The sequence below is a fragment of the Moschus berezovskii genome, chromosome 20 (assembly GCF_049115385.1).
Source record: "Moschus berezovskii isolate FMDL1 chromosome 20, NW_MosBer_1.0, whole genome shotgun sequence".
Classification (NCBI taxonomy): Eukaryota; Metazoa; Chordata; class Mammalia; order Artiodactyla; family Moschidae; genus Moschus; species Moschus berezovskii.
The window spans coordinates 55,367,465-55,388,454 of record NC_142479.1 but is presented as its reverse complement, the minus strand read 5'-3'; the positions used below and the strand labels follow the sequence as shown (position 1 = coordinate 55,388,454).

The 20,990-nt window shown below is 48.9% G+C and overlaps 1 protein-coding gene and 1 long non-coding RNA gene across 2 annotated transcripts; both read right to left on the bottom strand.

Moving 5' to 3' along the window:
• Positions 1 to 7,968: 7,968 nt before the first annotated feature.
• On the bottom strand, positions 7,969 to 11,568 carry LOC129544464 (uncharacterized). Its single transcript, XR_008683460.2, has 4 exons — positions 11,361 to 11,568; positions 11,005 to 11,123; positions 10,689 to 10,764; positions 7,969 to 8,346 (listed from the first exon to the last, which is right to left on the bottom strand). It is a non-coding gene; the product is annotated as an uncharacterized LOC129544464 (long non-coding RNA).
• A 5,832-nt stretch (positions 11,569 to 17,400) lies between these two features.
• Positions 17,401 to 18,814, bottom strand: ARL4D (ARF like GTPase 4D). The gene is made up of 2 exons (XM_055407978.2): positions 18,721 to 18,814; positions 17,401 to 18,148 (listed from the first exon to the last, which is right to left on the bottom strand). The coding sequence occupies exon 2, from the start codon at positions 18,052 to 18,054 to the stop codon at positions 17,452 to 17,454; it is 603 nt and encodes a 200-aa protein (XP_055263953.1). The 5' UTR covers positions 18,055 to 18,148; positions 18,721 to 18,814; the 3' UTR covers positions 17,401 to 17,451.
• Between the last annotated feature and the right edge of the window lie 2,176 nt (positions 18,815 to 20,990).

Sequence of the window (20,990 nt, the reverse complement as noted above, 5' to 3'; positions counted from 1 at the left end):
GGTGGGAAAGTACCTCCAGTGTACTGCTCACTATGAAGCCCCTTCAATTCCAGAATTCTCTGGGATGCTCCTGATTTGAGTGGTGAGGAGCTGGCAGGCATGCAAAATAATGAATTTGGCTGCCTTCCTGGTGGCTCAGATGCCCCACAGAGACACAGCCTGAAATACTACCTTGATCTTCACTCATCTTATTTTGGGTCACCATCCTGTCGGAAGAGAAGTCCCGTAGGCAGGGTGACTAAGGCTGGTGAGTCATGCACCCTGCCAAACTCCTCCGTATACCAGCATCCCTCAGCCGAGGGAAAGAGAGGAGAACTTGTGCCCACCTGCACCCAGTGTCAAGGGCTGGGGGCTAGGGAAGCGAGGACTTCCCTTCAGACGAGACAGAAGGCTCTCTAGAGTCACTCACAGACCCTCACACACACACAACATACATACACACACACACGCGCATGAAACAGTCCCCTACCACAAAGAGGTACTTGTCAATCCTTCCTTAGAAGAGGGCCCTTGGACTTCCCTGGTGGTCCCTTGGTTAAGACTGTAGAGGGCACAGGTTCGATCCCTTGTTGGGAAAGTTCCACAGGCCACATGATGCAGTCAAAAAAATAAGAGGTCCCTCAGTAGTTACTGGCTGGCTGAATGAGTGCATAAGTGGAAGGACAAATAACAGATCACATTTGCAAAGCGATTAACAGCTTACAAACAGCTGTCCCATATACTAGTTCATGTTTTCTTCAAAAAATAACGTGGTGGTATCACCCGAATCCCAAATATATAAATAAAATACTGATGCTCAGAGAATTACTGTCAACTCTTCAAGGTCTCACAGCTGATTAAGGGCACTTACTGAATGAATGAATGAGTTGGTGAATCAGGATCTGAATCCATGCTGTCTTCTCTGATTCAGTTACTCTCTTTACCATATACAATGCCACTCTCCTCATGAAGAATTAAACACAGTCTCAGGTAGCTCAGATGGTAAAGAATATGCCTGAAATGTGGGAGACACGGGTTCAATCCCTAGGTTGGGAAGATCCCCTAGAGAAAGGAATGGCAACCCATTCCAGTATTCTTGCCTGGAATTCCATGGACAGAAGAGCCTGGCAGGATACAGTCCACCAGGGGTCTGTAAGAGTCAGGGTCGCAAAGAGTCGAACACGACTGAGAGACAAACACTTTTCCTTTTTCCTCTGAGGAAGGGAAGTTAGAGGCAGTAGTGATAATAAGGCAGTGCAGGAAGGTGTCCTGGAAAGTCAGTGTCATCTTCTTCGCTGATGCCTTTCCACAGAGAGAATGACCTGCCCTCTGAGTCCACCAAGTTCGTGCTCTGGCAGCCACCCCAGACCATACTGTTATAACACTTTTACTTACAAACTCACCCCATTTAGACTGTGAGCCCTGAGCCTTGTTCATCTCTGGGTCCCTGGCATCTGGCATCACCCAGGTAATGAATAAATGAAGTATGTGGCAGAACTCCTTATATTCTCCAAAACAAGAGATCAGCAGTAATCTGACCCCCAAGATTCCATCCAGTGGTTTGGTAGCAAGAAAATGTACAGGGCCAGTTCTGAAAATCCAAAATCTGTCTCTGCTCCCTGCCCCCGCCCACCTCCCTCTGTCTCCCTTAGAAAGCCCACTAATATTTATGAGGCTAATATCAACAGGGCAATCTCAACTTTCAGAGAACAAAAGAGGACAAGAACATCCCAGCTGCTCCACCTCAGACAGCCCAGAGAGCTAAATTCTCTTTCTCCCTCAAAAGGGCCCACATAGCATGCTTCCACCCACGACTTGGCTCTCCCCGCCACACACACACCGTTTTCTACCTCCCTGCAGACAGCCTGCTGCTGCCACCTTCCCACCCAGTCCTCGGCTATCAGAACTCTGAACACCCAAAAAGGGAAAAGCAATTTGTGCTGAGAGAAGACAGAGCCAGGGAGGAAGGGAAGGGCTGTTTGCTGCCAGCTGACATCCTGCAGACTGAGCTGCCTGCGTCTGTGCCAAGGGTGTGGCCACCGGCAAAATCTGATCGAGATGAGAGAGGGAGAGAGAGAAATGTATACTGACTCCTACAGCACTTTCTGAGTTCTAGCTTAAACTGTCCTGAATTGGCCTTCCCGAGAGAGAGGATGACATCAAAGGCTGGGGACTTTCCTGGTGATCCAGCAGTTAAGAGTGTGTTTCCATTGCAGGGGACGAGGGTTCAATCCCTGGTCGGGGAACTAAGATCCTGCATGCCACCTGGTGAGGTCAAAAACAAACCAACAAACCAAAGGCTCATTCATGATGAAGGATGGGAGGTCATACATTCATTCAACAAACATTTACCGGGCATACTACATGCCAAGCAGCACAATCAGCGCAGGGATGCAACTGTGAAAGACAGCACACCTGTCCTGGGAAAACTTACACTGGAGTGGGAGAGACAGACAAGTAAACAGGCGACTGTGCTGCAGAGAGATCAGAGGAAAGGAAGAGACACTGGGCACAGTAAGAGGTCAGAGGAGGGGCACTTCACCCAGACTCAGGAGTGAAGTGGTAGTCAGGGAGTCTGCCTGGAGGAGGCCACACCCAACTCACTGAGTCAAGAGGAACGAGGAGGAATTAGATCAGTGATCACGGGAGGAGAGGCATTTCTGGGCAGCAGGAACAGCCTGTGCAAAGGCCTGGGGCTGACACAGAGAGCACCCTGCTGGCATGGGCCATGAGCTGGAGCAGCCCAGTGAGGAGCTAAGCAGAGGAAAGGTCAAAGGAGGAGCACCTTTGTCACAGATGTTAAGGAGTTTGAATGTTTTTTTCAAGACAGCTGGGCTTTCATCAAAAGGCTTAACAGAAGGAGGTGACTGACCCGATTTGCATTTTGGAAAAATGAGTCTGGCAACCAAGTGGGGAAGAGATTCCCAGGGTTCAAGAGGGGGAAGTAAGGGACTTCTCTGGGGGTTCAGTGGTTAAGACTTCACCTTCCAATGCAGGGGGTGTGGGTTCGATCCCTGGTCAGGGAGTTAAGATACCACATGCTTCAAGGCAAAAAATAAATAAATAAATAAAACAGAAGCAGTATTGTAATAAATTCAATAAAGACTTTCAAAAATAGTCCACATTAAAAAAAAAAAAACTTTAAAAAGGTAAAGAAAAAAAAAGATGGGCAAGTAAGAGACCACCAAGGAAGCTAGGGTTGTAACCCAGTGAGAAATGATGAGTACCTGAATTTAGGATGATTCTGAGGGCAGGAAGAGGAAGACACAGATCTGAACAGTATCTAGGAATTAGATTTATTGGACATGGTGACCAACAAGGGAAGTTGGGGGTCAGGGGAGGGAGAAGAAGATGATGCCCAGGTCCTGTTTTGGATGTTGAGTGAACCAGATGAGCATGCCTTGAATAGAGTTGGGGAATCTGAGCAGAGGAGAAAAGTTGGGCTGTAAACAGACAAGTTCAACATGGAGTCTCTTGAGTTTAGCAAGCTCTCTCTTGCAGCCATCCATATTCAGCATGAGGTGGAGGTAAGGTGTGGGGCTAGAGATGAGCACTTAAGAGCTGATGCACACCTGCTGTGATTAAAATTCTGGGTGTGGATGAGATCGTTGGAGAAGAATTTGCACATCTGAGAGCGTACAGACTCCGTCTTCCTGCCCCCAGGCAAGATGGGCTGAGATAATGTAAGTGAAAGTGCTTGGCCTGACACGTAGGTCAGAATGGATGATCAGTAAATTGCAGTTGAACAGTAGGTCCAGAATCATGAAGAATCATTTAGTCTAATGTTTTGCTTCCCAGGTGGCGCTAGTGGTGAGGAACCTGCCTGCCAATGCTGGAGACATAAGAGACGAGGGTTCTATTCCTGGCTCAGGAAGATCCCCTGAAGGAGGGCATGGCAATCCACTCCAGAGAATCCCATGAACATAGGAACCTGGTGGGCTACAATCCACAGGATCGAAAAGAGTCAGACACAATTGAAGCAACTTAACACACAATGTTTTGCTTCAGAATACAATTAACATCATTCTGCTCTTTCTTTCAAAACTTTCAGTCCTATTATCTCTTCCTTTTTTTTTTTATCCTATCATCTCTTGATCCTAATTGAGAAGTTCCATACCTCATAAACCGGAGAAGGCAGTGGCAAGCCACTCCAGTACTCTTGCCTAGAAAATCCCATGGACAGAGGAGCCTGGTGGGCTGTAGTCCATGGGGTCGCTACTAGTCGGACACGACTGAGCGACTTCACTTTCACTTTTCACTTTCATGCATTGGAGAAGGAAAAGGCAACCCACTCCAGTGTTCTTGCCTGGAGAATCCCAGGGACGGCGGAGCCTGGTGGGCTGCCGTCTATGGGGTCGCACAGAGTCGGACAGGACTGAAGCGACTTAGCAACAGCAGCAGCATACCTCATATACATTCCTCCTATCAGATTCCAGTCTGATAGTCCTGATCATCTTGCTCGCTATATTCACCAACTGCTCACCCTCTCTCCCTGCCTCCTACACTCTCCCTTTGCTGATATTTTTAAACTGTTTATTTTCAGATACTCTTCGTCACTGCCATCAGCGGCCTATTTGAGATATTTTCACCAAATATTGTATTTGTGTAGTTAAATCGTAACTTTCCGTACAGGAAAGCAATGACACAAGTAATCCAAAAAAAAAAAAGATCAATTTAAATGACTCTTAATTGGGTTGGGAAGCTTCTTCAGTCCCTGTATCTGAATATGGGTTTATTAGATAATCCGAAAGTCAAATTCAAATACAATGGCCATATTAGGGAAATTGATCCAAGAGGAACTTGCTTAGAACTTGCCCAGTTGTTCCATTCCAAAGCCTTCAACATGGCACCCAGACTTCTACCTATCCATCTTTCTATCCACCCATTCATTCCATCTATCAATCTTCCCATCCATCTATCCACCAAATCCATCTGTCTGTCCATCCATCCATCTATCTAAAAACATCTTTTGAATGCCTACTCTATTTCAGACACTTCACTAGCTGCTGTTGTTCAATCGCTGTGTCAATTCTGACTGCAGCATGCCAGGCTTCCCTGTTCTTTACCATCTCCCAGAATTCGCTCAAATTCATGTCCGTTGAGTCTGTGATGCCATCCAACCATCTTATCCTCTGTTGTCCCCTGCCTTCAATCTTTCCCAGCATCAGGGTCTTTTCCAAAGAGTCTTGACTCTTTCCATCTGATGCAAAGAGGTGGAAAGTGTTGCACTAGGTGCTGAGGGATATGAAAATAAATGTGACATGGAACCAAGAGTCTCCCAATCCAAGTGGGAGACTCAAGACTAAATGCTCTAAAATAAGAATTAGAAGAGCAGATATAATAACTCTTTCCAGAGGAATCAGGGAACCCTTCACAAGAAAGGCTCTGATGGAGGAGAAAAATTTGGAAGAGGATAATTGTACCTCTCACAGGGATATAGGACAGAGGGGCAAAATTTACACCCTAGTATACAGGCCACACCTGGGCATGGGGAATCTAACCACAGGACTTCAAACCCTCTCTTTGCCTCTGTATATTCATCGTTATATCAAAGGGATTGTAATGTGCTTTTCCAACTATGCTCCATTGAAGGTAGAGTAACCAGTTGTCTCTGTTTGCCCTGGTTTGAGAGATTTCTTGGGATTTGGGAGTTTTGATGCTAAAACAGGACAGATCCAGGATGTTGGTCACCACAACTGAAGGGTGATCCTTACAGAGGCAGGAAGTAGGGGAGGCAGGACTCAGGGTGGAGGACGGTCCAGGGGGCTCAGAACCCCCACTTCTACTCTCACCAGATGTCATGACATTTTTTGCACATTGAGTTTCTTTGTTAGATTTTGTTGGAAGAAACATTGCTGTCAGTTTTTCAAACAGTTCGAAAACCACTGGACTGAATGGTCTCTAGTGTCCCTACCAGTTTTTTGAAATTAAAATTATGTATCTATGGGAAGTTGATTTTTCCTCTCTCCTTTCCATTATCCTACCTTGTATTTTCCCCCCCTTTGTCTGATGAGAGGCACAGGGGACTATAAGACAGATATAAACATTTTGGCTCAAAAGTCTTCCTTCCTATAGGACTTTTAGAAGTTCTAAAATAAGTGAGAAAATACTAAGCTAAATTAAAATTGAGGGGATTTTGTTTTAATTTCTTTTTTGATGTGGACTATTTTTTAAAGTCCTCATGGAATTTGTTACAATATTGCTTCTGTTTTATGTTTTGTTTTTCTCGTCTGTGAGACATTCAGGATCTTAACTCCCTGACCAGGAATCAAACCGCACCTCCTGCATCGGCAGGTGAAGTCTTAATCACTGGACCACCAGGCAAATCCCAAAATTGAATTTTAAAATCCATACCATTCCAGCCTAAAGGAAGGTATCTTTTGTTTTATAACTTTCTCTCTCTCCACCTAGCACCACTTGCTCTGAAATTATATCTCTGGGGATAAGTTTGGGGGTTGGGGGACAATTGTTCAATCATGTCCAACTCTGCGGCCCCATGGACTATAGCATACCAGTTTCCTCTGTCCTCCACTAGCTCCCAGAGGAGAGTTTCCATGTCACATTTATTTTCAAATCCCTCAGCTCCTGCTGCAATACTTTCCACCTGATGTGAAGAGCCAACTCTTTGGAAAAGACCCTGATGCTGGAAAAGATTGATGGCAGCATCTTTCCCAGCATCAGGGTCTTTTTCAGTGAGTGTGCTCTTTTTCAGTGAGTGGCCAAAGTACTGGAACTTCAGCTTCAGCATCAGTCCTACCAATGAATATTCAGGGTTGATCTCCTTTAGGATTAACTGGCTTCATCTTCTTTCAGTCCAAGGGACTCTCAAGAGTCTTCTCCAACACCACAATTCAAAAGCATCAGAATTCATCATTCAGCCTTCTTTATGGTCCAACTCACATCCATACAAGACTACTGGGAAAACCATAGCTTTGACTATACAGACTTTTTTCTGCAAAGTGATGTCTCTGCTTTTTAATACGTAGAGACAAGGGGATAATGAATCACCCTAAAGAATCTCTTCTTTTAAAAAAAAAAAAAATTCCCTCTTGTTTCAGGGTGGGACCATGAGCTGAAAGGGGACAAGGAGAAGCAGTTGGAAACAACATCCCAGCTCCCCCTCCCTTTTCAGCTCCCTCTGGCAGCTCTAATTGAGGCCTGTCACAGGGAGAGAAGCCAGCTGTAAATTGCATTCATCAACGAATTACTGCAATTACAGCCTCAGCCCCAGCCTAATGGGGGTGACACGTCCGGTCAGGCAGTCCCTTCCTCTGATTCAGAGATGCCAAATACTTTGGACTACCAGGGTCACTTTCCCCAATCCAGACCTGATGCTTTATCCTGGCCCCACACCCTGCCTTCTGTCAATACAGCAGGAAGGATGAATGCTCCCTCAAACTCCTCCCGGGTTCTTCCATCTATCAATTGTCACTGAAATTCACCCAGCAATCTAGGGCCTAATCCCCTGCTGTTCTTTTTTCTTTTTCTTTTTGGCCGTTCCTCACAACACGCACGCAGGATCTTAGCTCCCATGCCCCCCTGCAGTGAAAGCTCAGAGTCTTAACCACTGGACCTCCAGGGAAGTCCCTCTGCTGCTGTTCTTTAAGCTGAGTTTCCTCCAGATTTGGTCCTTGGAAGAATTGATTTGCTGATAGTTCAAGAGCCTGTTAAGAATTGTTGGCAGAGGGCCAGCCCACCTCCTCCATCTCTCCTGCCCACCCTGACACACAGGGCCTGGTCTAGGGTGAGGTTCAGATGAAACCAGTGGAGGTGTAGTGGAAGTGTCACCTCCCAGAGGGAGAAGTATGTGGCCACCCACATCTGTCCACAGCTGCTTCCTCACTCCCTTCCCTGGAACCAGCAATCCTGGTTTCAACAAGAGGTGTATGTGTGTGTGGGTGTGTGTGTGTGTGTGACAAACCACAGGAAATCCACATGCTAGAGACAGGAGGGTTTATGGAGCGCATGACACTGCATCCCTCTGTGTGATTTGGGGTATGAAAACACAACCAAAAGCCCTCAGAGAATACTTTCTTTTTCTCTCCCTTGCTTTTTTGATCAGAATTCTGGCATCTCTACAAAGAAGGCTGTGCCAGAGAAAAGGGAGGTTCAGAGGTCAGTCCATCCATCCCCCAGCCTCTGACCAGAAACAATCATCTCTTCCTTTCTCCCAGTCTCTGTTTGAATTTGAGAGGGGACAAGGAAAGGAGGTGTCTTTCCAGTGCTGAAGTTTCTAAGGAAGCCAGCCCAGATTCCACCCTTTCCTTCCAGAGAATGTATCCTGTGATGTTTAAGTAGGAGTCAAGCCTTGAGAATGAATTTCTCCTGAAGTGTCCTTGTTCCGAGAGGAGGTGGGGATGGATAGACCTAGTAAAGGAAGCACACAACAGACGGGATGTGAGTCAAATGTCCCCCGGGACCCCAAAGTCTTCTCTCTAGGGGAACAGTGGGGTTCAACTGACCCATTGACAAGGAAAGAGGTCAACATGGGCAACCCAATACCCCAACTTCCTGGAGGCTTTCAAAGAAACTCAGCATTTCATTCTGAGTTTCAGAAGAGAAAGGGCAGCTCAGAGGCAGAAACCAAGGATGCTGGGGATAGGGAGGGACCAAGAAACAGACAGAGGGAGGAACAAGGCAGGAAGAGGGTAGATAAGGGCTGAGGTTGAGACTCAGAGGGAGAGCAGAAAGAGGACAGGATTGCCAAACACAGGCAGTAATCGTGCCCAGGTCAGCGACTTCTCCTCTCGGTCTACACCCTGAGTGGATGCCTTGATGCCCCGCCCAGGCCCCTCTGCTGGCTGTAAGTGTTGGTTCTAATGACTCCAACAATTTGTGGTGGCCTCTTCTCTGGAGACCTGAGCAACCAGCAGCCTATTAACTGACTGATGGGATGGGGGAAGGGTACCAAAGGCCAGCTTCCCTTCCTCAGGGGGCTCCTCTCTGCGGTTCCAGGCTCCATCCAGAGCTTCCCTACCGGGTGAAGTCCAAATCAGACTCCAGCTGTGAGAAGGGGCTTTTGCTGAGCCCCTCTCCTGCCCTATCCTGCTTCCCTCTCTCCTCTTCTCCTGAGACTCTGTCCTCAATAAACCTTGTGCTTCTGAATCCCTGTCTCAGCCTCTGCAGCGAGGATCTAGAATGTCTCTGAGTACAGGTTATACCTTTAGCTCCAGTGCCAAGGAAGGTGTGTCTGTGCACAATAAAGCTAAACCTTAAGATATTATAGGCGATTTTTTGAAAGAATGGATTGAGGCTCTGGGTGGGAGACAAGTGGGTGGAGGGTTTTATTGTAGAACTGAGCTCTCCCACTACACATACACACACATTCGGGCCACCTGCTAATGTTTGTGCAAACTCAGGAGCAGATAGTCCAGATCCCCGAGCTGGCATCTTCCCCTTCAGCAGCTCCTGCCTGAGCTCTCTTTCTGCTCCAGCACCTTTCAGGGGCTGGGAGAGGGCTGAGCTGAGGAAGGCGGCAAGTGATGGGAAGACGATGAAACTTCAGTCTATCAACACTGCTGCTATTATCTCGGCAGTATGATGAAAGGTCAAAAGCTATTGAGTAAAATCCGGTTAGGAATTTTTCTGTGGATTCTAGGTAACTGGGCTCATCAGCAAACAGACAGTTAAAGAAATGGTTTATAGCATGAACACACCCTGATTAAAGCTAGAAAATCACCTGCAAAGTAATCAGGTTTGAATCAGTGAGAATCATAGTTTGATAAGGTGTTTTCCATTAAACTGAGGGAATTCCCTGATGGTCCAGTGGTTAGGACTCAGAACTTCCACTGCAGGGGGCACAGGTTTGATTCTTGGTCATGGAACTAGATCCCACATGCCACAACTAAGAAGTTTGAATGCTACAACCGGGACCCAACACTGTCAAATACATAAGTTTTTAAATAATAACAATATTTTTAAAGAAATTGAATATGAACAACACATGTAATTTAAGAATTTCTGGGAGCCACATTTTTTAAAAGTAAAATGAAGCAGATGAAACTAATTTTAATGAAGCATTTAAACTCAATATATTCAAAAACTCAACATATCTATATCAAAAAGTATTTACGAGATGATTATTTTTTCATACTAAGGCTTCAAAATCTGTTGTATATTTCACATTTACAGGTCTCAGATCAGTTACATTTCCCCTGCTCAGTGGCCATGTATGGCTGGTAGCTGCCATATTGAATATCACAAGTCTAGAACTTGGGAGTCCCTTCCCTATCCCCTGCCCTACACTGGGCTCCTCTGGAGTGTTGAGGCAGATAATGGGATCTAGATACAGTTTGACCATCCTGGGGTGACCTTGGGAGGAACTGGGGGAGAGTGGTGGACAGACTCTAGGCAGAGTCCCAGGCCAGGTAACTAATTACTGGGAAGGGAGAAACAAAACTGTCTGTTAAACCTCAACCTCAGGTCTTGCTTCCTGAGCAGTAGGTAGGACCAAGAAAGTACTTCCAATCCCATGGTCTTCCAAGCCCCTGCTTAATCAGAATACTTAATTCCAGTTCTAAATCTGCTTCTTTTCCTCACCTCCTCCAGGAAATCCTCCCAGATAAACTCCCTAACCTTATTTGATAGTGTCTTTTCTGAATGCTATTAGCATTTATAGACTAAAACAGATTCTTCACTGAGGTGACACCCCAACCCTCCAACACTTGGGTGGACACCCCGCATTCCATAGATACAAGATGATCACCCACCACACTTATGAGTGCACCTGCCACTGTCCTGGGGATAGAGTGATGTGCAAAACAGATGAAGGCTGTCCTGTACAACCTGGAGATAAGGCAGACAGTAAACAAACTTAAAAACAAAACAAGGTCATTTCAACAAGAGATAAGAGGAAGACAGATCATTAAGGAGTTCCCCATGCCCACCTCCTACTCAGGACCAGAGAAAGAAAACCAGAAAAGATAATTATGTATTCAACCCCCTCCCTTTACAGATGGGTAAACTGAGGTCAGGGGACAAGAAATGACTTGGTCAAGGTCACAGAAGTCTTGCTTCATGGGTTACTTTCTGAGGTGCTGCCTGGTCCGACTGGTGGCTCTGTTCCTCCCCCATTACACTGGGAGGGTTCCAGGGAATGAGCAAGCACTTCTGCCTTCTCTCTCCTGAGCGATAAGAGTCAGCATCTGGAATGGAAAGCAGGGCATGATCTTATAAAAACAAACACAATCAAAAGCACAAAACCTCACTTTCAGCAATCTTTAAAAGCCAGCTGTCAGCCCCACCCTACTCCACCAATCTTTTCACCAGATTTATTATGAGGGGGATGGGAGGTGCTAAAGAGATAAACCCTCCTTCCTCTCCCCCTTCACCATCACACCACTCTATCCAGGAGGGGCAGAGACCCGGATTAGCGCAGAGACCTGAATCAACTAAATAGAGATGGAGTCCCAAACAGCCCAGGGTAGCCGAGAGATCTGATACTTCACACTTTGGCTTCCGGTTCCGGTTCCGGGAGCCCAAGAGTTATAGCTGCTGGTGGGGGTCCCTATAGGGTAGTTGGGGGAGGTCCCGGGCCCCAGCTGCCCTCCGTCAAGCTCAAATCTGTTCACATTCCCTTCAGAGCATGCGCTCCTATCTCAGCCTCACTCCCTCCCTGGGCCAAGTCCCAGGGATTTATTTCAGGAACTGTTTCGCCCACTCTGCCTGCCGCCTATGAGGAGCTGGGTGCTTAGGGTGTCCTCACCATCTGCCCACCTCCATCATCAGCCAGGCATTCCTGGGTGGAGCTCAATCCTCAGGCGTGCAAATCCTCTACCTTCGCTGGTGATTCTATTTCTTACCTCCCATAAAGCAAGAGCACTGTAAAGTCTATCCGCTTTCACCCCTCCCACTCCCCAACCCCTCAACCCCCCACCCCCATCCCTCCACCCGCTCACGTGCACACACCCTTCAGCTTAAAGAGGCCTTAAAATCTGAGGATGGAGGACGAGGAGGCTGGTTTAAATTCTCCCCCTAAAAATAAATAAATAAATAAATAAAATATTCTCCCCCAACACACATACTCAAACACTCTCTAAAGGCACACACACATACTTGGTCACTATCTAGAAAAATTTGAAAGAAGTGTACCCTTTGACACAGCAGTTCTACTTCTAGGAATCATCTTACAGGAACTCTCCAAGCGTACAAAGAAATATATACAAGGAAGTTCATTGCTGGGGACACACTGTGGATTTAATTCATAAATGAAGGTCCATTCATACAATGGAATCTCATGTAGTCATCAAAAAGAATGAGAAAAATCTATATGTCCTGCCACTGAATTATGCCCAAGATATAACCTTTACAACAATATGCCCTTGATAATCCCATATGTGTCATATATATATATGTGTGTGTGTGTGTGTGTGTAAGATTATATATAAAAACCTGTTCAAAATGTTTAGCTAGCTCTGGAGTTTAGACTATGGGGTGTTCCATTTTCTAAGTTTCTTTTATAACAAAGACCTATTTATAACTTTGGTAATCAAGTGAGGCAGGGAAGAGCAGTAAAAAAAAACAACAAAAACATTTTTAAAGGAAGAAGGGATTAACAAACACCCTCCTCTGTCTTAGATTGGGGAAGAGGTTCCATGACACCCTTCCAAAAACTCCCCAGCCAGGTCCTGCAGATGGCCTTGGAAATGATGGGTGGCTAGATACAGACTGCCCATCCCTTATAGCCCAGTGCTGGCCTGGGCCTTCCTTACTGCCTTCGCTTTCTCCACTTCCCTGGCCTCCATTCAGAAAAGGTCCATGTTAGAGAACAGGCTGTCCTGTGTGCTCCTAGTTCTTCAGTGGAACCCAGTGCTTCCCAGGCCATGGTGGAGGTGTCCATCTCCAGAAAGACTTGGCATGATGCATGGTCAATGTGAAAGGAGGGTGGGGACTTCTGGCCAGACTTGAGGCCAGAGCTCTGCTGGACTTTGAAGATAAAGTCCCCACTCTTCAGGAAGGGGAGTGGGGGAGCGGAAAGCTGGCCCCTAATCTAATCAAGGCAGGGAGGGAGGGAAAGAGCTCTGAGGTCCTGGACTTGCTCCCTGTCTCCTATCTCCTGTTGTCTGCCAAGGGAATCCAAAGAGCCAGCCTGGGAGGAAGGATCTGGACACACCACTAAGTAGCTTTATTCTCTGGCAAGTCACTGCCCACTTAAGGAATTCTTTCCTCCCTTTTTGCTACTTTTTTCCTTTCCTTGTTTTGGTCTTGCCAAGCAGCATGCAGGGTCTTTCTTAGTTCCCTGACCAGGAATTGAACCCATGCCCTCTGCAGTGGAAGCACAGAGTTCTAACCACTGAGCTACCAGGGAAGCCCCTCTTTTTGCTATTTTTTCTTTGCCTTGAGCACACGCAGCATGGGGAGACTGGAGGGAGAATGGGAAGGTGAGAGACCACTGCCATCTTTGCCCTCATGAGGGCTTTGGGGAAGCACAGGGCACCCAGGGAAAATGCCCTCCACCTGGATTTTACCATCCAAACTGTGCGAGAAGAGGTGGCTGGGAGAGGGGGTTGTAGCCCAGAAGGGAGCCCCAGTGCTGGGTCCACTGGTTTCCTTCAATTTCACCTCACAGGCAGTCCCTGACCACCACTCCTGGTCCCTGGACATCCTCGGCCCTGAGGGAGCCTCTCCCTCAGTACCTATTCAGGGACTCAAAGAAATCCTCCTGGACTTCCCCGGTACTCCAGTGATTGGGAATCCACCTGCCAAGGCAGGGGACTCGAGTTCGATCCCTAGTCAGGGAAGATTCCATATGCCTCGGGGCAACTAAGCCCATGCATCACAATTACAGAAGCCTGCACACCCTAGCGGAGAAGGCAATGGCAAGCCACTCCAGTACTCTTGCCTAGAAAATCCCATGGATGGAGGAGCCTGGTAGGCTGCAGTCCATGGGGTTGCTAAGGGTCGGACACGACTGAGCTACTTTACTTTCACTTTTCACTTTCACACATTGGAGAAGGAAATGGCAACCCACTCCAGTGTTCTTGCCTGGAGAATCCCAGGGACGGGGGACCCTGGAGGGCTTCTGTCTATGGGGTCACACAGAGTCAGATACGACTGAAGTGACTTAGCAGCAGCAGCAGCAGCACACCCTAGAGCCCATGCCCCACAAGAAGAGAAGCCACTGCACTGAGAAGCCTGCATACTGCAACTAGAGAGCAGCCCCTGCTTCCTATCACAAGAGGAAGCCCGAGCATAGCCAGAAAGACCCAGCACAGCCAAAAATAAAGGAATAATTTTTTTAAAAAAGGAAGCTTAAAAAAGAAGCTGAGACAAAGAAACTACAACCTACCTCAATCCTGATCCCACTCCCCTCCCAAGCCATCTGGCCCAGAGTTCAACACACAGACTCGCTGAGGTGATCACCTCCCTCCCACCTCTCTGCCCCTTTGATGGACTAAGGCAGGAGGATTATTTCAAAGAACCGGATCCCCACCCAGCCAGAATGTAGCTTTCTAAGCAGAATACCCCAGTGCTGCCCTCTCCCTACAACCCCTTCAGAGCCACTGGCTTCTCCATTTCACTGTCACTTGCCGCCAGTATCCTCTTCCTCCACCCCCCAGGTGGTCAGGGCACAGGGCTGTGGGGAAGAGCTGGGACATTCACAGGTCTCTTGTGGACCATGACCGCTACCCAGGGCTGGAGCGTGGTGGGGCGGTGGGGCAAGGAGAGGAGCAGAAGACAATCTAATAAGATGGGGAGGGAGGACGGTTGGCAGAGCTGTAGAGCTGGCACTGCAGAGTTGGCACCACAGAGGCCTCTCTGCTAGGGATGGGGGAGCACCTCTGAGTTACGCTGCATGCATGCAAAGTCGTTCAGTCATCTCCAATTCTTTGCAACCCCGTAGCCTGCAGCCTGCCAGGCTCCTCTGTCCCTGGGATTCTCCAGGCAAGAATGCTGGAGTGGGTTGCCATGCCCTCCTCCAGGACATCTTCCCGACCTCGGGACAGAACCCTGTCTCTTATGTCTCCTGCATTGGCAGGCAGGTTTTTTAACATAGTCCCCCAAATCCAGAGACCTCAGTCCCCCAGGCAACCAAAAATGGAGAGAACAGGTCCTTGGAGATTTTAAGACAGAAGAGAGAATTGGGGTGGAATGGGGAAAAAAGATCTCCCAGCAAGAGCTTAGGGTCCTTCCAGCCAGGGCCTCCCCAGCCTGCTCTTGGGCTGCAGCAGAGGACTCTGCCCCGAGGCCTGGGACAGATGAATCACAGGTGTGTGTGGACGGGGGCCAGGTAGCACGTGTCCCCAGCAGAACCAGTCCAGCAGCTCTGCCCAGCAGGTCCCAGTGCTGACGCAGACTTGGGCACCCTTCCGGATGGATGCACACCCACCCCCATCCTGCCAGGCACCTTGAGGGCTGGGGGAGGGACGGTGCACAAGTTTAGCAAATCTGATCTGGCTCCAACTCAGCGAAATTCCGCTTCTGCCAACTGGCTAGGAAAAAAGGAGTTCCTTAGGAAGTCTCCTCCAGGATGGGGTTGCCAGCACCTCCCCTCCGTCCCCAGTCCTTTCATCCGATTCTGGAGCCAGGACTCTGAACTGGCTCTTGGAAGCCCTTGTTTGCACAGAGGCTGGGAGCAGGACTGGGGGACTGGAAAGAATTGATGGTGTTTGGTTTTTACTTACGACTCCCACTCAGATTAGGAGGATCTAATTGTCCTCAGACACAGCTGGCCCTCCTGCTGGTGAGGAGGGGGTGGCCCTAAGAGTCTGGGTAGGCCCTCACGACATCAGCATTTTATTCTTTCCATCATTGCTAACATTGGTGGCCTACACCGATATCCAGCAGTCCTCACTCCCACCTGGCTCAAACAGCTACTAAACTTCCCCTCTCATGGGAATAGCTACCATTCCCAGGGCTGGACGACTCAGGGCTTAGTCACAGGTGCCAGGCTGGCTCAATCCAGCCCAGGCCTCCCCAGCACCAGTCCTGCCACTGCTGCCAGTGAGCTGCAGTCAGCAGGATTGAGCACACGGAGGCGGCTTCAGGCCAGGAGGAAATTACTTTCCATGCTCACCACATCCCCCAAGGTGTGTGCTGGGTTGGGGGAGGAAATCAGACTAACCACTTGAGTACTGGGGGTGGGACAGAAGGCCCTTTGAGGACTTACCTATACATACAGACCTAAGAGGTGGCCCCAAGGGCAAGAACATAGGAGCAGCTCGCACCTGCAAAACTTGAAGTTAAATCTGCAAGGGGACTTCCTTGATGGTCCACTGGTAAAGAACCCACCTGCCAATGCAGGAGACACAGGTTCGATAGCTGGTCTGGGAAGATTCCACGAGCCTTGGGGCAACTAAGCCCATGCACCACAACTACTGAACCCACGAACCCTAGAGCCTATGCTCCGCAACGAGACGCCACAGCAATGAGAAGCCTGTGCACTTCAATGAAGAGTAGCGCCCACTCACCGTAACTAGAGAAAGCCCGCACACAGCAACAAAGACCCAGCACAGCCAAAAATGATAATTTTTTTTTAAAGCCTGCAAGGACCAGTTAGTATCAAGAGTAAATAAGAGCCAGAGGATGAGGGAAGAAAGGGAGAAAGAAGGGACCCAAAAAAACCCAGCAAAGAGATCAAGCAATGTGGTGTGTGTGTGTGTGTGTGTGTGTGTGTGTTGTATCTGACTCTTTGCAATCCCATGGACTATTGCACACCAGGCTCTTCTATCCATAGATCAGGCAACAACATGGAGTTACTTCAACTCTCTCTAATCCCCACCAGCTGCCCCATGAACACACAATCTAATATTTTTGAAAAGGGCTTGCTTTGCAAATTCAGCTTCAAGATAAGTCCCTCCCCCGCCTACCCTGCCTGCCCATCTGGAAATCTTGGACTATCCCTGAGGCAAGGTAAGGAAAGAAAAATGCCAAACCAAGGTTAGAGCTACAGCATCATCAGTCTTTAATAACTTATAGGCAAATGCTAAAAAATAGTTAATAATTATACAGAGGACATACATGGCTTATAAAAACAGTCGTAAGTCTACAAAGGGGGGATGGAGGGATTCTTGGCACTTTCATACAAACACAAAAATATAGACAATTATGACTGGTATCCCTAGAAAAGCAACCTAGGGACACCCCTCAGTTGCGGGGGGGAGCCAAGAGCTAGTTCTCATTTATTCCAAATGCATCCTCCAAGCAACTTTCCTTCGCCCCTAAACACATCTAATCAAAAAGCCAGAGAAGAAAAACAGGAAACAGGGTCGAGGTAGAGTCAGTTTACATTGAAGCCTCCACAGTTCTGCAGCCTCCACTTCCCCAGAAGTGAGGATGAAGGAGAGATGTGAGAACACATCCCATCTCCTGTCACCCGCCCCCATGCTGCCCCCAAACAGGACCCCTGTTGTGCTTCTTGGTCCTCCATTGAGGTGGACAGGTCCTGCACCCTAGGGCTGAGTGAGGGGCCACAGGCTCCGCCTGGCTGTCCAAGTGTGCAGACCCCTACTGGTAAGGAGGGGCAGCCTCAGGTCACCGTCGCTTCTTGCCTGCCCGGGCAGCCTTCTTTCTCTTGAGGATCATCTCATACAGGCGCTCCAGGCCCGGCTGCAGGCCAAGCCCATCCACAGCACTGCAGCCCTGCACATGGGTGAGTGTGGCAGTAGCCAGCTCCCGGACCGCCAGCCTCTTCTCCACCTCAGCGGCGCTCAGTGCCCCGGGCTGATCCTGCTTGTTGGCAAGGACCAGCACAGGCACACCCTGGTTGTCCGAGGCCCGGCTGATTCGGTGGAGCTCCACCTTGGCCTCCTCCAGCCGCTCAGCCTCAGCAGCATCCACCACAAACACCAGGCCATCTGTCCGGCGTGTGTAGGAGCGCCACAGCGGTCGAAGCTTCTCCTGCCCGCCGACGTCCCACACTTGGAAGGTGATGCCACGGGACCCCCCCAGGGGCACCCGGATCTTCTCTGTGTTGAAGCCTTTGGTGGGGATGCTCTGGACAAACTCTTTGAACTTGAGGCGGTAAAGAAGGGAGGTCTTTCCAGCTGAGTCCAGCCCAATGACCACAACATGCAGGGCCTGGAAGTGGGGCAAGAAGGAGGTGGTGGGCGCCATCTCAGTCAAGTGGTTCCCCATGTTGAACTCTAGCTAAGATGCAGCTCTTGGGGCTCACAGAAGAGGCAGGGAGGAGACTTGAAATTGCAGGCTTTGGGGATTACAGCTGGGTCATCTGAACATGGAAAGGCCATAGGAGAAAAGAGGAGGATCGATGTTTAATAACAAACATGAAATTTGCAACTTCTTGATCACGTCCTAAATGAGCAGCCCACTTTAAAAAAAATTGTTTTTGGGTTTTTTGGTTTTTTTTTTAAGCAGCTGCAGGTCTAACAGAGGCTCTTCGCCGTCCCCTGGGGGCCATGACAGAGGCGATGAGACCCAGAGAAATCCCTAGGACACTGAGGTTGGAGAGAGAGGCCTGGATAGGGGGAGATAGCTTCCGCACTTGTGGTGTGGCAGCAGGCACCGCGACCCCAGCTCCCCAGGAGTAAATCCTTGAGGGAACCTGCATCTGGGGGGCAGTGGCCTGAAATTAAGAATCAGGGTGCGGGCGCTGAAATCGGAGAACAAGGCCCACTCCCACTCGCCTTCCACAACCCCACGATTGACACGCCCCTCCTTACACTGATACCCCCTCCCCACTGCCCCGCGACACTTCGCTGCACGCCTTCCCCCGATCGCCGACTTCAGCTTCCCCAGCCCCGAACCCAGACCGCCTCGGCTCGGCCTGAGCAGCGCCTTTACCTCCCGTCAGCCGCGCTCTCCCCGCTCCCCTCCGGGCCAATCCCGCTAGTGTCCACGCCGGTCTCCTGCGCGCGGGCACTGCGGAGCCGACAGGGGCACTCGGCCTTAAAACCCGAGTGTGACGTCACGCGGCATGGGCCAATCAGCGGCCCTGCGGCAGCGAGGCGGGGCGGAGCGTGGAGATCCGCGGATTGCAACCCGGTCCCCACTGTGATGTAACTCTGATCAACTGGTGACCGTTTTATTTGATCTTTTCTACCATTGCCTGTATTTGGAATTAAACTCAGGATTAACCCGGGATGGAAGGTGGAAGGGGCGTGGCAGCGTTTGGCTAGGGAGGAGAGGTGAAGAGCATAATACTCTCAATACCCCCACATGCTCCTCCACACAGGAGAGATATTCACTCCACGTGTGCACTTCCTGTTGACAAGTCTTCCTCCTTTATCTTTCCTAATTCAATGTTCTAACCTGTGTGAACCTGGAACCCCATAAAATAGCCTAAACCTATTACCCCTATTGATTCCCATAACAGCCCAGGAGGTCGGGACTGGTGTGGTCTCGCTACACGGGTGAAGAAAGCTCTGAAGGGCTCAGTGACTTGTCTAATGTCGTGCGTGCTCAGTCAAGTCCAACTCTTTGCCACCCCATGGACTGTGGCCCGCCAGGCTTCTCTGTCTACGGAATTTTCCAGAGAAGAATACTGGAGTGGGTTGCCATTTCCTTCTCCAGGGGATCTTCTCAACCCAGGGATGGAACCCTCGTCTCTTGAGTCTTCTGCATTAGCAAGCAGATTCTTTACCACTGGGCCACCCTGTCTAAGGTCACACATAGCTAGTAAATGGCTGAGCAAGGATATGTCTGAATCCAGTGCCTCAGCCCCTCACCACTTACCTATTCAGTCTCTCTAGTCAGGGAGATTATTAGCAGAATTCCCCCAGTTTCTGGTCAGAGTGCCTGCCAGTAGCAGACCCCACCTTGTTCAAATGGATAAAGGCAGAATTATTCACTTCACATTATGACTTCATTAACGTTTGCGCTGCATGAGCCAAAGAAACTACGAAAACGTAGCGGATGTGCAGACCACAAATGCCTGGCTTCAGAGGACTTATACTCTAGTGAGGGAGACAAGACTGGTCACTGACAGGGAACACTGGGACTTTTAAATCATGAGATAAGCATGTGTAGGACTTCAGAGGAAGGAAAATGTCAACTAGAAACTCCTGGAAAGGTTTCCAGAAATTAATGAGCCCTGTGTAGGACTGGTTGGGAGGTGGACAGCACTGTGTGGCATCTCCCCAGTCACTATAGCCTGATTTAATCTGGGAGATGTCACAAAGGGGTAGTGTGACCGAAGGCTAACAGTGATTACCTAAAGGGAGAAAGGTAAAAGTGAATGTGGAGAAGGGGATCCAAGGAGAAGCAAATTTTAACTATACTATTTCCATTTTTACAAGGAAGCCGGATTCCTGCATTTATTATGCATCACAGTATTAACTTTTTAGAAAACTGTCTGTAAGGGTGATTAGAAAAGAGGAGGATGGGGACTTCCCTGGTGTTCCAGTGGCTAAGACTCTGCCTTCCCGATACAGGGTGCTTGGGTTTGATCCCTGGTCACGGAGAAGGCAATGGCAAGCCACTCCAGTACTCTTGCCTAGAAAATCGCATGGACAGGGGAGCCTGGTGGGCTGCAGTCCATGGGGTCGCTACTAGTCGGACACGACTGAGGGACTTCACTTTCACTTTTCACTTTCACACATTGGAGAAGGAAATGGCAACCCACTCCAGTGTTCTTGCCTGGAGAATCCCAGGACGGGGGAGCCTGGTTGACTGCTGTTTATGGGGTCACACAGAGTCGGACAAGACTGAAGTGACTTAGCAGCAGCAGCAGCAGCAGAGAACTAGATCCCACATCTTTCGACTTAGAGTTTGTATGCCACAACTAAAAGCTGATGAAGCAAAATACATAATATCAAAAAAAGAAGAAGAAAGAAAAAGAAAAGGAGAGGGAAGCCACTGCCAGACAGGAGGGCTTAGCCCTTCCTACCCACTAGCTCCCATCTGTTTAGCACCAGCCTGCCTTGCCACCTCCTCTTCTCCTTCCTGCTACAAACCAGCCACCTGGTTTTTCTTAACGATGCAGGGAGCTTCCCCAAACCCTTTAAGAGATCAAGACCTTAAGTAATTAGCTTGTTACACGCCCCCCATGTTGGGGGCTGGCAGGATGCAGTAGGAGCTAAGGAACAGGGAAGGAACTGAGTTAGCACAGGGGA